The 16,971-nt window shown below is 45.2% G+C and overlaps 1 protein-coding gene across 1 annotated transcript in view; it reads right to left on the reverse strand.

Annotated features, from left to right (window-relative positions):
* Positions 1 to 7,914, reverse strand: part of AGXT2 (alanine--glyoxylate aminotransferase 2) — a 28,259-nt gene extending 20,345 nt beyond the window's left edge. Inside the window, exons 1-5 of the mRNA XM_048504260.1 lie at positions 7,753 to 7,914; positions 3,370 to 3,449; positions 2,175 to 2,359; positions 805 to 928; positions 491 to 585 (exon numbers count right to left, since the gene is read on the reverse strand). Of these exons, the coding sequence (XP_048360217.1) occupies positions 491 to 585; positions 805 to 928; positions 2,175 to 2,359; positions 3,370 to 3,449; positions 7,753 to 7,858 (590 nt within the window). The 5' untranslated portion in view covers positions 7,859 to 7,914. The remainder of the gene's footprint in view (positions 1 to 490; positions 586 to 804; positions 929 to 2,174; positions 2,360 to 3,369; positions 3,450 to 7,752) is intronic.
* Positions 7,915 to 16,971: the final 9,057 nt, after the last annotated feature.

The raw sequence follows: 16,971 nt of genomic DNA on the forward strand, positions 1-16,971 counted from the left end.
TTCTAAGTCCCACAGGGCCCTGATGGTTGGTGGGAGGTTGTTCCACCAGGTAGGGGCCAGGGCCCGGGTAGAGGCCAGCCGGATCATAGAGGGGCCCGGGACCACCAGCAGATTAGCCTCTGCTGAGCGCAGAGGTCGACAAGGGACATATGGGGACAGACGGTCCCTAAGGTATGTAGGCCCCAGGCCGTGAAGGGCCTTAAAGGTTATAACCAACACCTTAAAGATGATCCGGAATTCTAGCGGGAGCCAATGCAGTCGGCGCAGTACAGGCGAGATATGGTCCAGGTTGAGAGCTGAGTGGGAGGGTGTTGCCTCAGTTGGCTTGTGGGCCTGATTAGCCCCCAGGCTGCATGTCGGACACCCTTGGCCTAGTCAGACTGGCAGAGGTCTTCCCACTGTTTGATCCTTTTATCTGAGGGTGCCAGGGATTGAACCGGGAACTGTCTGCTTGCCAAGAAGCAGTTCTATCCAGCCCCACCAAACTTACCTGAAGCAAATTATGTCAAAGCTGCGTGTATGAACCCTAGCCATAACCATGGCCAGGTCATTGGCTTCGGAACCGCTATTGGTCAGGTAAATCACCTAGAACAAAGACGTTAACCAGAACATCACGTTACATTATGTATTCAACAAAATGCCAGCACAGGCTCCTAGTTCACATACACCTTCTGAGATTTTCAGAGCATCCCTCTTCTTAAATTTTGCATTAAAAATCCATCTCTGAATTACAGTTCCGGAGCTCAGGTATAACCCTTTCTCTCATTTGCAGGATAAAGTTACTCGGTGTTTGAATCTGCATACCTTTAAGGGATCTGGAAGCAGCGAGGTCAATTTCTCTGTGTATTCCTGAATTGCTGGGTGCATGTAGAGGCTAGATGTATGCCACAAGCGACCCAGCTGTTTCTGGGCAGCTGCTGTTACTTTTCTGTGAATATTTGAAAAGATAATAGTTCAATTCAGGGGTTCCACATTGCCAAAACTTTTCCTAGCATCTCCCAAGTGTTTTTAGAATGTGGCCATGAGCAGATGGGAATACTGCCCAGGAAGCCTTTTGACTAGTTATTTGAGATTTGATTGCCTGTGCAGATTTTTTGGCACCAGCTGTCACTGTGTGATTGAAGGTAAGCTGTGACTGCCATTTTGCGGTTGTCTCCGCCTCCTGGGAAAACTATTCTGTGGCAGCCATTTTATGGCAGGGACCATCATGTGGTGTCCAAATTCCACTGCTGTCAGTAGGCTCAAAAATGCTGGGAACCCCTAGCTTAAGTCATAATTTATGGCAACATAATTTTCTTGGTTTTGCTGTAATGAAAAAAAAATCCTGGGAAATCAATGGTTTTATCAGTTCAGACACCAGCAATTAAACCATGAGATGGGGAAGGGACCCAAAGAAACAACGGTTTCTTATATCCATTGTTAATTTCTCACATGTGCTAACAATCAAGCCCAAATACTTGAGCAGAAATATTGTGGGGTTGCTTATCTAGAAGCGACAAAGGGGTTCTCCACAGACTGAAGATTCTTACTAAACAAATATCATAAGTGGCATATGCCTTTTCATGTAATGGGAAGACTCCACATTGCTCCGCTGACTTGTACAAATAAGGTATTTGAAAGTCCATGGAGTATAGGAAATATGGACATAGTTCAGTGTTATTTTTTAAGTTATGTGTTGTCCTTACATTTCAAATGTTAGTATCTCCCAAAGTCTCTCTTTACTGACTGGAAGTCACAAGCAATGTCACAGCAGCAAAGCTAGTAGCAGGTGCAGCAGCTACATCCGCTCCATCGGCCTGAGCCTACTGTACAATCATAGCAGATTCCTCACTCCCTGCCAGATATCCCTTACTGAGCACAGGCAGTGATCATGCTAAAGCCTTTCCTGGCACCCGCCCAATGTTTTCTGAAAGTGGGTTGCACCAGGCAGGACTCTTGTCGAGCACAGCTTCTGATTGGCCACTGGGGATGTGATTGCAGATTCTCACTTCTCACCACATGGTTGGTTTTATTCCCAGTGTACTTTCTGAATTACTGCTCTTCTGCCTTGCATTGGATTGTCTCTCTGTGTGTGGGCCTGCTACCCTGTGTCAGAATTCCAGAGGTGCCCACAAGCTCAAGAAAGGTTGGGGACCCCTAGCCTACATAGTCCATTGGCCTAATCGCATACTTACGGGTGGCAATGACCAACACCAACAGTGGCAATCCCAGAAAAGAGATCCAGGTACCGACGACCATCGTGGCCAAACAGCCACTGCATGTGCCCCTGGTGTAGCAGTACTGGTTTCTTGTAATAGGTTGTGAGGGATGGGGAAACATTCTGCTTGCGGATCTTCATCACGTCCTCATACAGATAAGACTTCAGGCAAAAGAACAAATCAGTGTAGTCAGTCAGTCATAGAATCATACTAAGACTCCCAGATCCCTTTCGCATGTAGTGTTGTCAGGCCAAGTGTCACCCATCCTATATCTGTGCATTTCATTTTTCTGCCTAAGTGTAGTATCTTACATTTATCTCTGTTGAAATTCATTCTGTTTATTTTGGTCCAGCTCTGTAACCTGCCCAAGTCATTTTGAATTCTGACTCTGTCTTCTGGGGTAAGGAATTATAATTATAAGCATAAGCATTTTATTGTCATTGTGCACGCACAACGAAATTTACAGCAGCATTCCTTGATGCACACAATTTCAGACTCATACCCCATCCTCACTTTCCCCTTCCTCCACCCATCCCTACACAGCCCAAAACACATCAACACGAAGCCACGGAGTTCAGCATAGCCACAGCTCTAGAGTAGAAGCTGTCTCTAAGCCTCTTTGTCCTAGTTTTTATAGACCTGTATCGTCTGCCAGATGGTAACAGTTCAAAAAGAGAGTGTGCTGGATGAGACGGGTCTCTCAGAATATTTTGGGCTTTCTTTAGGCTTCGGGAATTATAGAGTTCTTCCAAGGAGGGGAGAGGGCAGCCGATAATCCTCTGTGCAGTAGTGATCACCCTTTGGCGTCCCTTCCTATCTGCCACTGTGCAACTGGAGAACCATACACAGATGCAGTAGGTTAAGACACTCTCTATAGCACAGCGGTAAAAGGACACCAGGAGTTTTCCATTCAGTTGTAGTTTCCTTAAAAGTCTCAGATAGTACAGTCTTATATGGTTTCGTGTGTATTTTTAAAAAAGGAATAGTTAGTACTGAGTCTTCATGAGGACTAGTGGCAGAATGCCAGTATAATATGATAACAGAGTTTTGCCCTTTGGAAGCTGATTAAAGTCAATGGACTTAGAATGGCATAACTCTGTTTAAAGCTGCACTGAATAACACCCAAAACTGCTTGCTAAAAGGAGCAGAAATAAGCACATCACACATTTACCTCATATTTTTCGGGCACAAAGTCACAAGGCGGCATATGCAAACAGGCAGAGCTTTTCAGTTCCGGCTGCCTAAATAATCCTAATGAAAATGCAAGAGATTATAATTTTAACATTCTTTAGGCCAATCAATGAAAGACACTTTCACTGGGAAACAAATTCGATAGGGCCGGCCAAGGGTCCCCTAGGTAATACAGGCCAAGTGTTTTTAGAAAAGGGTCTTTCACCTAGCAGGACTTCTGGAGAACTGATCAGTGGTACATTTTTTAAAAAGCTGCTTTGGTAGCAGCTGCCACCCGGCACAAAGATCTTAACTATGTGACTGAAGGGAAGCTGTGTGTGCAAGAGAACAAAAGTATGTTCATTTTAAATGGGCACCCTGCTAAACAGAGCTGTTGCCTGAAATGCTGAAGAGTTACTTCTAGAGTCACACATGACTTCACTCCTTGACTTTCTATGGTCGCCTTTGGCTCCTGTGGTAATCATTTTCTGGTTGCACCCATGACCCTGTGTCAGAACTAAGAAGCTGCCTGAAGGCACAAAAAGGTTGGTGCCCTTGTGACAGAATATTGTTGTTTATAACTGCAGAGGTGTGTCCTGGGATCCAATAATTCACAACACACAATTTGTGCTGTTTGATCAGTTTACAGCACCCTGATGGTAGGATTCAGGTCAGTGTAACAGGAATAGTACCCATATGCCCCATCCACCAGATCTTCTGTGCAGTTGGGATAATGAGAAGTTGATTCTTCCAAAGAGAAGAAACTTTGTCGTTCTGTCTTTCTAAGTCATCTGTACTTTGAGCTTGGCTGAAACGCCTTCGCTGGAGTGCTGCATAAGCAGTTTTGCTTCCTGAATATCTTCCAACATCTCACCTTCTTTGCCATGAACAAGGAAAGTGAGCTAACACGTGGTATTTTTTTAAAAAAAACAACAATTATAAGGAGATCAGAGTGGGATCTCACCTGGGTTGCCAGTCACCATTAAGAAAATGTACTGTCCTTTTTTGCTTGTTTTTTTTCCCCCAGCAGTCAAGTCACAGTGGACTTAAAGTGACCATGTAGAGTTTTCCACGCGAGAAGCACAATTTTCCATTCCCTGCTTCTGTGTTGTTACACTGATATTTCTTAGTGGTCTCCCATCCCATCCAAATATCGACAAGCTGGAATGGGTCCAGAGGAGGGCAACCAAAATGGTAAAAGGTCAGGAATCCATGCCCTACAAGGAGAGACGTGCAGAGCTGGGTATGTTTAGTCAGAAGAAGAAGAGGAGGAGTTTGGATTTATATCCCCCCTTTCTGTCCTGCAGGAGACTCAAAGGGGCTTACAATCTCCTTGCCCTTCCCCCCTCACAACAAACACCCTGTGAGGTGAGTGGGGCTGAGAGAGCTCCGGAAAGCTGGGACTAGCCCAAGGTCACTCAGCTGGCGTGTGTGGGAGTGCACAGGCTAATCTGAATTCCCCAGATAAGCCTCCACAGCTCAGGCGGCAGAGCGGGGAATCAAACCCAGTTCCTCCAGATTAGAACGCACCTGCTCTTAACCACTACGCCACTGCTGTTCCCAGAGAAGAGAAGGCTAAGGAATGACATGGCCATATTTCAATATCAGAAGGGATGTCATGTTGAAGAGGGAGCAAGCTTGCTTTCTGCTGCCTCAGATACTAGGACACAGGGTAATGGATTCAAGGTGCAGTAAAAGAGATTCTACCTAAACATTAGGAAGAACCTCCTGACAGAAAGGGTTGTTCGACAGTGGAATTCACTGCCTCGGAGTGTGGTGGAGTCTCCTTTGGAGGTTTTTAAACAGAGGCTGGGTGGCCATCTGTCAGGAGTGCTTTGATTGTGTATTCCTGCATGGCAGGGGGTTGGACTGGATGGCCTTTGTGGTCTCTTCCAACTCTATAATTCTGTTATTCTATGATCAGGGCTGACCCTGCTTTGGTTCTGAGATTTAACAGATCACACTAATCTGGGCTATCCAGGTCAGGGCAAAGAATAGAGGTAAATTACATCTTATTAAATCTCTGTTAAATGGCTAGGCTGCTTCTTCTTCAGACCTGCTGGCAACGCTACTTCTCTTCCCCATTTACTTCCAGATAGCTGCATAGGGCAATTCTTCAATTAAACAACTACAGAGGAAGTCAGCTGAGTTTGGATTTTTTAAAATCAAAGTTTCACACCAACATCCTCCCCTTTAGGATACTTATTAAATGTGACTTATCTTAACATTCCCCACTAGTGCCAGACTACTCATGTCTCCTGCATTTTTTTACCAATTAGTTTTGAATGTTACATAACTACATTTCACCATATACCTTCCTTCATTCCACTGCCTATAAAAATGATGTAAAGTAAGAATTCACTCAGAGCATCTGAAGTTTATACTGGAATAAAGTTCTGAAGTTTATACTGGAATAAAGTTCTGTCAAACAAAAGTCCAGTAGCTCCTTAAAGACTTACAATTGGACTTTTGTTTAATTTTGCTACAACCCAGTATCATGGCAACCCCTCTGGCAGTCTTTCAGGTGCTGCAAGACGTGGGTTTTGTTATGCATCCTTAACAAGTTCTTTTATTCCTGCGATTTTATATCGCAGAGAACACGGATTCTTTTAATATAAGTTGTAATAATATTTTATGGGCCTACTAAGGGCACCAGAGGCTGGGAAGAAATTTACTGCTAGATTAATATCTCCATGGAGCAGGCATTCTAATATGCGATATCTGACTTCTAAAGACAGAAAGACTGCTGGTTTCTGCACAGCACACCAATAATGTGTTATTACTGAACCTGGTTTCCCATTTGCCTTTACACTGGAGATTTCACCCCTCCAGAAAACAATTGCAAACAGTCTGGGTTGCTATGGCTCCTTTGGTGTCTCCAAAACGATTGCTAGTTTCACGATTTTTGTAAAACCTGAGTTGAGGGAAATATAATGGGATGAACGACCCATTTTGGAGGGAAAACCCTGTGTGAAGTTCTTCCCCAAAACAGGATACCTAGCTTCCTCAGCCTGTTATATTTGGGCTGTGCGGAAACCACCACAGACAGAAATGGAATTTCTTGGCTCTTCTGTGTAAGAGCCAACACCTTGTTATCCCAAGGGTGCATGTGACACATCACCCAAACCTGTGCAGTGTAGCGACTGAAGTGTCGCACTAGGATCTGAGAAACCCAGGTTCGAATCTTCACCTGTTGGATGATTTTTGGTCAGTGGCCCACTCTCTGTCGAGCAGGATTGTTGTGAGGCTAAAACAGAGGAGAGAACAGTGCAAGCCGCTTTGGGGGAAAACCACAGGATTTTAATAACACAAATACAAATTGAAGATTAAATAAAACACGCAGTGCAACCAGGGCCAGATTTCTGGATTATTCAATATACGTGCGCCCTTCAATGCCTGGCCGTGGCTCAGGAACAGGATTTAGTTTCTAATCCTGACAGGATGCTCTGATAGCCATGAGCTATGACGGCTTTAAAATTTGATAGACAGCTTTCAGTTATGATAGCTAAAAAGGTCCTTCATGTACTGCATAGCTGAATACCAGTTGCTAGAGGGCAAAAAAAAAAACAGTTCAGGAGGACCTTCATGCTTTACTCATAAGTTGCCTGGCAGCACCTGGTTAGTCACTTTGGAAAACAGGATGGCGGACGGGACCGCTTCCATCCATATCAATGAGCACACGCAAATCACAGCCACCCTCAGCTCAACAGGAGGCCTGTGGCCACCCCCTGGACCTTCCCGTCTCCCAGGCAACGAACCTGTGGAGCACAGGGGTCAAACTCGCGGCCCTCCAGATGTTATAGACTACAGTTCCCATTATCCCCTGCCAGCATGATGCTGGCAGTGAATGATGGGAACTGTAGTCCATAACATCTGGAGGTCCGCGAGTTTGACACCTATGCCGGGAGCAATGAGAGGCGACATAAGCATCAATCTTCTGATGGCCACTGAAACAGGGAGGAAGGTGCTGGGACCTATAAGCCCTATGCCAATTTTCTCTACAAGTACTGCTGCATCCATCCTGGGATGACTTGGGCCCCTTCTGCACATGCAGAGTAATGCACCTTCAATGCACTTTGCAGCTGGATTTTACTGTGTGGGAATAGGAGCTCAGTAGGGCATTTGCTTTAGGGACCGGGTCTCAGGACATGCTCCGCTTTGAACCCCCTTCCCCGGAATTCCCATCATGAGAAGTCTGGCTGCGCGTCTTCGGGAAATGCGCTCTGCACGTTCCCAGAGGCACTCCACGCGCGTGCGTCGAAGAGGCAAAGAGCGGAGGTTTGCAGGTGGGGGTGGGGGTGCTGATGAAATCTTTAGCGGGGGATCCCCAGTCGGAGAGGCGAGTGGCAAGAAGCACGCCTTGTTCTCTCGGCCCCGTGCTTACCTCTCCTCCCGAGGAGCCTCGCCCGGGCGGGGCCATCCCCCGACAGGAGCCGGTCCAGGGGGGACCCCCAGCGGAGGAGCCCCTCCGTCTTCCGAGCAAGGCTCATCTTCCCCAGCCGTGAACCGGGCTCTGCCTCCTTTGCCCAACCAATTGCAGCCCCATGGAGAGGCCTCCGCCCCCTGCAAGAGGCGGTCTGGCGCCGCGCTCCACCTTCACCGGACCCCCATTTGCAACCAGGACTGGCAAAGCCTGGGATTCGAGCGCGCTTCCGAGAAGAGCATGCCCCCCCCCCCCCCCAAAAAAAAAGCCTCTGCATCGGGGCTGGAGCAGGCCAGGCAGGGACGGATTTGGGTCTACCTCGACGCTTATAGGCTTTTCACCTTGGAATTTGTAACTGGTTAAAAAACGTCTGGGGGGGCTGGGCCTCGGGATTCTGGGCGTGTGCAAAGTGCCCACCCGCACATCCTGTTGTTACTGTTTGCTTGTTTAAGGAAGAATGCTAGGGAGCCCAAACCTGATGGTGCACGTGCCCGCTTCCATCCATATCAATGAGCGCACACAAATCCCAGGCCTCTGGCTCTGATTCTAGGTATACAAAGGAAAAGCTGCATAAATCAAGTAGCGGTTTCCAGCCTCTCATGCGCAGGCAGGTTCCAGAGAGCATGTGCAGAGTGGTTCACCAGATAAACCTCCACAGCTCGCACGGCTGAGCAGGGAATCAAACCCGGTTCTCCAGATTAGAGTGCACCTGCTCTTAACCACGACACCACGCTGGCTCTTTGGAGGGCGGACTTTATGGCACGGTACGCTACTGAGGTCCCTGTCTTCCCTAGGCTCTATCCCCAAATCTCCATGAGTTTCCCAATCTGGATCTGGCACTCCTTTCCCCCTTTCCTCATGCCCCACTGGCAACATGAGCCCTTGGTCTGATACCTTTGGACGATGGGGTCTTTCCCCCACTCCCCAACAGCACTGTGGGGCCACCTTTACTCTTCTGTAGTCTTTTACAAACTGAGGCCCCTTCCGCACACGCAGAATAATGCGTTTTCAAACCATTTTCACAACAGTTTGCAAGTGGATTTTGCTATTCCGCACAGCTTCAAAGAGCACTGAAAGCAGTTTGAAAGTGCATTATTCTGCATGTGCGGAAGGAGCTCTAGTGTGCTGCGGTGTTTTGGGTAAGATTGCAGCAAATTGTGACAGGCCGTGGTTTGACTGATTCCAGCTTTGGCACTCCCTCTACAAAAGATATCTTCGGGAAACATGAATCAGTTCTCTAATTCACTAGATTTTGCCGGTTGATTTGGTAGGGAAAGAGGGAATGTGTATGAAAACAGCTAGTACCCTTGCAACCTTATACATCTCTTTTTTTTTTACCATGAACAACAAACTTGTTTCCACAGTTAGCTCAAGAAAGTTTATTATACTTGATGATATACCCTCCTCCTCAGAAGCAAACCCCCCAAAAGTAACAGTGAAAAAGACTGACAAGTCAGAGAACGTTAATTGTAACAATATCAATCCTGAATTTGAAACCAGCGGTCAACATTATTTAAAGTAACAACAATAATGTAATCGGTGATCATTTTCCCTATTTAGTTTTGTCTAAACAATCTTCCCCCTAAACACACTGAACAAACAATAAAGGATTCCTGAGCTTTTATTTTATATCAGTGTTCTCCGAACAATACATTAAACAAAGATAAGTTTAACTTCTGTCCTGTATCTTTAACATTCCCACACAGTAGGTTCCAAGTCATCCATCATACAGAAAAAAGTATCCACACATCTGGAATATTTATTTGGATTCTTTTGGCAGCAAATTTGCTTAAACCTGACAAGGCATATTTGTGAAATGAAAAGCAGATAATCAATTCCCTTAAAAATATTTACTCCCCACTGTAAAACTGAGTAAGCTACAGTCAAACTGTCAAAATCCTGTTTGAAACAGAACCTCTTTTTTCAAATGAAATGCATCATTAAAGTGTGCATGATTTAGAACATGTCAATGCATTCATAAATGTGCCTATTAACACGCTTTATTAAGAAATAATCTGATAACAATCAGCTACTTAACTAAATTTCAAGAATTGTGAAGAATATGCAGATTTTACCCATAACACTTATCATTCGTTTTTATCTGGAAGTAGCTTTTAACATTATACGTAGCTGCTATTTAAATGCAAGAACAGGTGTGAAGCATACCTTAATACCAAATATTTCTTAGCAATCTAGAATGTTAAATAGGTTCATGGGCTTCCGGAAATCACAAAGGTAGCCAACAACTGTTTCAGTGCTGAGCGGGAAATGTTTTTCAAGCTGAAGATAATCAGTAACCAAAGATCAATACAAAGAAACTCATTCCAAGGACAGGTCACATGAAGAGGCATGGCTTTCATTTTCCTACTAAATTAAGTTGCTTGAATCCAAAGCCACACAGTGAGAAAACACTGAGTGGTGAGCGAAAAACAATTTTCCTGCAGCAGAGCTTATGAAAGGCATCTGGCTCTCTCCTGCAACAGTTGAGAAACAATTGCACTTATTTGGGGGTGAAAAGGCCATTTGGATCCCTGGCCAGAAGAACCTAGGAATTCGATTACACAGCTGGTGACTCTCCAAGCCAAACTCCTCTGTCATGGAAAGGCGACCTTCCAAGCATTTCTGACTTTGCTATGTGACAGAATGTAACTCCTCCCCCCCCCCCCCGCCCCCCAAAAAAACCTCCCAATGTAGTTGTCAAGCAGCAGATCGGCTTGTGTCTTCTGGGCTCCTGGGTCACTGATTATTATGGTCTAGAAAGAGCCTCAAGACGTTTGAGCATTTTCACATGTGCTGGCAGTGTCTGAGGATTCCCATGCTGCTTGCGCCAACGGTTAATCGGGTTAAAATGCAGAAAGCAAACGTGTGTTCTGGCCTACCCTTTGTAACTCACCAAGCTGAATGACGCTCATTCATCATACGCTGTGGACTGCCAAGTGCTTTTTTGCCCCTCCCCCCTATTTTTTGTAGCTCCAGGCTGGTACCAAATTCATGGAGCTTCTGTGGCTGAGGAGTATGTTTGATTCTGCGGATCTTGCGTTTTGCAGAGATTGACTTGAATGAATGAGGATAATGGCTTGGATCTGAGCAGCTTTTCCACTGGGGAAAACATGAGCAGTAAGTTCCCTTTGAACATCAAACATGCTGTGCTTGAGATCATGGGACCTCCATGTGGAACGGGAGCTGTAAAAAGAAGGGGAATTGGGCGTGATTGCACAAAAAAGCTGGCTGGATCCAAGCTCATCACAACCACATTTGAAACGGATTAAAGCTTTACCTGTGAAAAAAGTCCTTTGAGAACTATCAAATTAGCAGCATCAGACCACAGCAGGAGAGGGAACATTCCTTCCTCTAGCCATTACACAACAGGAGGCGATTCGATTATTTTCTACAAGAATCCTTTTGCATGCAAAAAGGTGGCATTTATTTTTGTTTTTCTTACAGAATTTTGCTGTAAATGTCCTGTTCATCTATATACGAACAGATGAAGCTCACGCTGAATCAAACCACTGGTCCACCAAAGTCACGGATCTCAGGTAGGGGTCTTTCATATCACCTGCATCCTGGTCCTTTTAACCGGAGATGCTAGGAATTAAACCTGGGACCTTTTGCTGGCCAACGAGATGCTCTACCATTGAGCCACAATGCCTCCCTTTGGCTGCCAATTTTTTTATTTACAAATTCTGCTGATTGAGTGCAGCGAAGCTTCCACACAGCACGTTTCCCAATCTTATCAAATAGCACAATCTGCTATTTGTACAAAAACACACACAACTTTCTAGAAACTTAAATGGTGCCTCTGTCATTCAGCTCTACTACAAAGCAACCACAACATTAGAAGGGTAAACTTCGTTGCTTTTGAAATAATAGGGAATTGGATCTCTCTTGCTGTCTCTCTCTATCTCTTTCTGCTTTTGGAGGGTCAAGGAAACACGAGGTAGTTCAGTGCGCCTGGAGAGAGAAAAGCGTTGTGTCTTTGTGACAGAAATGAATTTAGCTGGCTTAACGTTACTTTGGTTTGCCTGCACAACACTCATAGGTTATCTGAAGCCAATGCAAAATGACTTGCAACCCAATTTTAGCTACATTTGCTCAGAAGTAAGTCTCGTTGAGTTCCATGGGACTTGTTTCCCAGTAAGGACGCTTAAGCGAACAACTTGAAGGATCTGGAGGTTACTCATGTGAAATCTGTGTGCACAATACTATAGAAGTCACTGTGTCAAAACTACAATGAGTTTTACTACGCAGCCATTGCTGATATATGAATGACACTGTAAAGATATTATACACATGTAGTATAACACATCTGCACAAAAACAGATCAACACATTTAGACAAAACTTCCTCCTCTGGCACAAACTGCTAGAATTGCAGGCGTGATTTTAAATATGGAACAAAGATAGTTTGTTTTTTTTAAAAAAAATCAATCTGTTCTTTGAACATCATACTATATCCTAAAGAACACCTTCCAGAATTGTATTTAATGTAATTTTATTATATGAATACAATATATTTAGTATGATTTTAAGGAACCCAATTACTCAAACATAATTAACCAGATAGATAGTTTTAAAACCAGGAAATTACATGGAGACTTGGGGGGGGGGGGGACATCTTATAGAATTCAGCTAAATATAAGCTAATAGCCCGATTAATTAGAAAATGTAAGAGCATCTGCAATTGAAATAGATATTCATATAAAATATTTGGTCCAAAGGGAGGAAAATATTTGCAAAACTTTTTTATGAGTTGTACAAAACAGATTGGTCTTTTTACAGATCACCTCAAAATTGAACATTTTTTCAAAAGCACACCTTGAAACTTTTCCAATCTCATTTTTTTAAAAGCTCAATATGTGGCGTACAATTGAGTAATATTTCTGATTTTTACTGAGGTAAAGCTCTGTGATTAACACAGGACATAATAAGAGAAGAACAAAAGAGCAAAGACTGCTAGATTCCTCAGCGCTCTGCTTTCTAAAAAAAACACACAATCAGGATGTGGGTTGCTCATGATCCCCCCCTTTTGGCCAATGAGCAGCTGATATGTCAGCTAATCTCTTCACAGCAATATTGCAAGGTAGGCTAGGTCAAGACAAGGGTTGACAACTTCTAGGTGGCTGGAACTCTTCTGCTTCTACAACTGATATTCAGACAGCAGAGATCAGTTCACCTGGAGAAAATGGCTGCTCTGGAAGTCGGACTCTATGGCATTATATTGAAGTCCTTCCCCTCCCCAAACCCTGCCTTTCTCAGGCTCCGCCCCTAAAATTTCCAGGTGTTTCCTAAACTGTAACTGGCGACCTTAGCTAAGACAGAATAACAGGCCCAAGTCCATAGAGACCTTCATGAATAGAGATTTGAGCCCTAGTCTTCTTGGGTCCACCAAGAACCACTACAGGCCTGAAGTTCAACTCTCTTAACTAATCCCCACACAAGTTGTGACCCACCAAAAGTAATTACAGTCTACTACCTATGTATGGTAGGCTGCTAAATACTTTGAAACCTCATCACTTCCCCAGTACCAGGCAACTAACAAAAATACATAGTTCATTGATCTCACTATTGGGCTGGCGTTTGAAGAAAAAGGAGGAGGAAGAGTTTGGATTTTTATCCCACCTTTCTTTCATGTCAGGAGACTCAAGGTGGCTTACAAGCTCCTTTCCCTTCCTCTCACCACAACAGACACCTTGTGAGGCAGGTGGGGCTGAGAGAGTTCCAAAGAGCTGTGACTAGCCCAAGGTCACCCAGCAGGAATATGTAGCAGTGAGGAATCAAATCTGATTCACCAGATAAGATTCTCCACTCATATGGAGGAGCGAGAAATCAAATCCAGTGCTCCAGATTAGAGTTCACTTACTCTTAACCACTACATCACACTGGCTTTCCAGTTGATGCACTGTGAGGTTGGCAAGTCAGATCTTTGCTACCCCTCTTGACCTTGTGAGATCTAGCAAGTCACCTCTTTGCTAAAGTGGTTGGTGGTCAGAGTGTAAGACTATTATCTGGAAGACCCAGGTTTGAATTCCACACTGTGCCATGCCAGAGATACTCTTGGGACAGTTGGGTCTTTCGGCTTAACTGACTTCACAGGGTTGTTGTAAAGATTAAATGAGGAATGAGGGAACAATGTTGTTAGCTTCTTTGGGGAGTAATGCAGGGTAGAAATAAATAAAACTAACATCAATAAATACATCTGAACAGATGCAGGCAAAGGATTTAGCATGGGTGCTTATGTGTCTTGCTCATTTGCCCCAGTGAAAATGCAGTCAGGTCATCAGATACGGGGGCCACTTGGGGCTTAGGAAAGTGGGGCCTGTTCTGCACGGTCCAATAGGCACGGATGTAGGATGGTAAAAAAAAACATTGGGGGGGGGGACTTCATACAGATCCCACCCTTTAAATGAGTCTGTCCCATGCTATTTCCCCCAAACCGATTTTTTAAAAAAGAATCTCACTACTAGCAAGTCTTTTCAAAAATCCCAGGTTGCAGCTGCTCATAAGCGAACAGCAGGGCAGGAGGCGCTCTATTTGCCCCCCGTTTCCCTTTTTAAAACATTTCGCAGCTTACATCTGCGTAGCTACGCAGGTGCAGATAGTCGTATCTTGAGACATCAGCATGGCTTATGGGGGTACATTTGTGCATACCTGCGTAGCTACACGTTGGTAAATTAAAAAACAGATGCGTCTCTGTGCGAAGGCGCAACAGCAACCTGGATTGTTTCCGTGGTCTCCAGTCACTGACTGCATGGATGCATGTGAATGCAAAAACAGGAAAACCGGTTACTTTATCCCAACGGCAACCCGTTATGCATTTGCTCTGCGGAAGGGCCCTGGGGTTTTGCTTCCTGCCATGGACTGCAAACCCCGGGGAGTTGACAAACACAAAGAAACTGCCGTGCACAGTTGATGAGTGATGTTCATTTCAGTCGTCAAGGCCTGTGCTAGTATGTGTTTCTCCCTCACTGTGTTCCGTCTCCAAGCTTGGCACATCACGTGCCTACTTGTACAAGCCAGCTCAAAAGAACTAGCCTATAAATATCATTTTTAAAAAGCAGCCCCTATGGACTCAGTTCACTAGGCTAGCAAGGAACTGTACACAACCCCACCCATTATGGGAAACCAGGTGTTTCCCCCAACCTAATTTCCATTTGGTCTGCTTGTAATTGAATTTAATGTGCACCAACACTAAAATGGCCCTGGATATGCATGTTTTTTTTTTAAAAAATAAAATAAATAAAACATGTCACATTCCACCATCAGTACCAAAAGCTGTTCACAAGATCGTTCTACCTGCGGAAGCCACGGGAAAAAAGCGGAATAACTTGTGGCTGACTACCACTCATCCTGCGTGTGTAAATGCCACCAAGTTACAGCTGACTTACGGCACCTCGGAAGGGTTTTCAAGGCAAAAAGAAGAAGAGTTGGATTTATATCCCCCCATTCTATCCTGCAAGGAGACTCAAAGGGGCTTACAACCTCCTTTCCCTTCCCCACTCACAACAAACACCCTGTGAGGTGGGTGAGGCTGAGAGAACGCCATAGAGCCGTGACTAGCCCAAGGTCACCCAGCTGGCGTGTTTGGGAGTGCACAGGCTAATCTGAATTCCCCAGATAAGCCTCCACAGCTCAAGCGGCAGAGCGGGGAATCAAACCCGGTTCCTCCAGTTTAGAGTACACCTGTTCTTAACCACTACGCCACTGCTGCTCGTAACAGAGGTGGTTTACCACTGCCTTCCTCCTCTACGTAATGACCCTGGCATTCCTTGGTGGTCTACTGTACAAGTACTACACTCTTTTCCATGTCAAGTTCCTAGTAGAGTGGTAAATTCATCCACTACATGCTGGACCATCTTTGTCTGCTGAGCGGAGCATTCTAAAACAAAGGTAGTCCAGCATGGGGCGGATGAATTTACAATTCTACTTGGATCTTGACATGGAAAAGAGTATAGCCGGGGCCGACCCTGCTTAGCTTCCGAGATCTAACACGGTCAGGCTAGCTTGGGATTTGTTCACCTCAGCCTGGGACAAACATAAGAACATAAGAACAAGCCAGCTGGATCAGACCAGAGTCCATCTAGTCCAGCTCTCTGCTACTCGCAGTGGCCCACCAGGTGCCTTTGGGAGTTCATGCAGGATGTGAAAGCAATGGCCTTCTGCTGCTGCTGCTGCTGCTCCTGAGCACCTGGTCTGCTAAGGCATTTGCAACCTCAGATCAAGGAGGATCAAGATTGGTAGCCATAGATTGACTTCTCCTCCATAAATCTGTCCAAGCCCCTTTTAAAGCTATCCAGGTTAGTGGCCATCACCACCTCCTGTGGCAGCATATTCCAAACAAATTGAGTTCACAAGTCTTCATGGTTTGGCTTTATTACATAGCTACTAGCCCACATTTAAGTGGCTAGCAGTGGCATGGCAAGACTTAATCCCTGGGGATCTCCTGGCTGAAATGTCTGGGAGTCAGCAGCAGCTTTGATTTTTTGTGTGGCTGCAATAGGCTAAAAAAGCTCATACAGTGAAGGAAAGTTAGAAGGCATTCTTGTGGCACACTAGAGTTTTTTTTTGTAGGGTCAGCTTGTATCAGCTACAGCCTACTTTATCATCTAGCCCGCAAAAGCTTAGGCAGCTATAAATTGGTCAGATGCCACAAGACTCTTTTTATTTATTTTTTTTCTGCAAGGAACTAACATGGCTAAACCACTAGAGTTAAGAAAAGGATTTAAGTGGCCCACAGCCTGAACTTCTGGCACTAAACTGAAAGCCACCATCAGCAGTGATGCTCTGGGGCTGCCCGAGGGCCTACGAGTGGCTGCATCTCTATGGTATAGGACCCATTTATCCTGGGTCCAGCAACCTTTGATGGATGTTCCTAGTGTTGATCCTGGCCCAGGACAATGGTGTAGCGCCAAGGGGGAAGGGTGAGGCGCGATGCACCAGGCGTGCACTGGTGCGGGGGCGTGCAGGGGCGTGGCAGGGCACAGGACGCAGGTGTGCCCCAGCCGCAGTTCCCCACTGCTCTGCCCCTGGTCCAGGATCAACACTTATCATTAGTACAGGAGATATCCCCAGGATTCCTGGGGATATCCCCTGTACTAATGATAAGAACATGCCCTTCGGTCTGGCTGGTAAGGGGCTGTTAAGGGGACCTCAACAGTACACTTTGACTGAAATTCATTACTAA

The sequence above is a fragment of the Sphaerodactylus townsendi genome, linkage group LG07 (assembly GCF_021028975.2).
Source record: "Sphaerodactylus townsendi isolate TG3544 linkage group LG07, MPM_Stown_v2.3, whole genome shotgun sequence".
In the NCBI taxonomy this organism is placed as follows: Eukaryota; Metazoa; Chordata; class Lepidosauria; order Squamata; family Sphaerodactylidae; genus Sphaerodactylus; species Sphaerodactylus townsendi.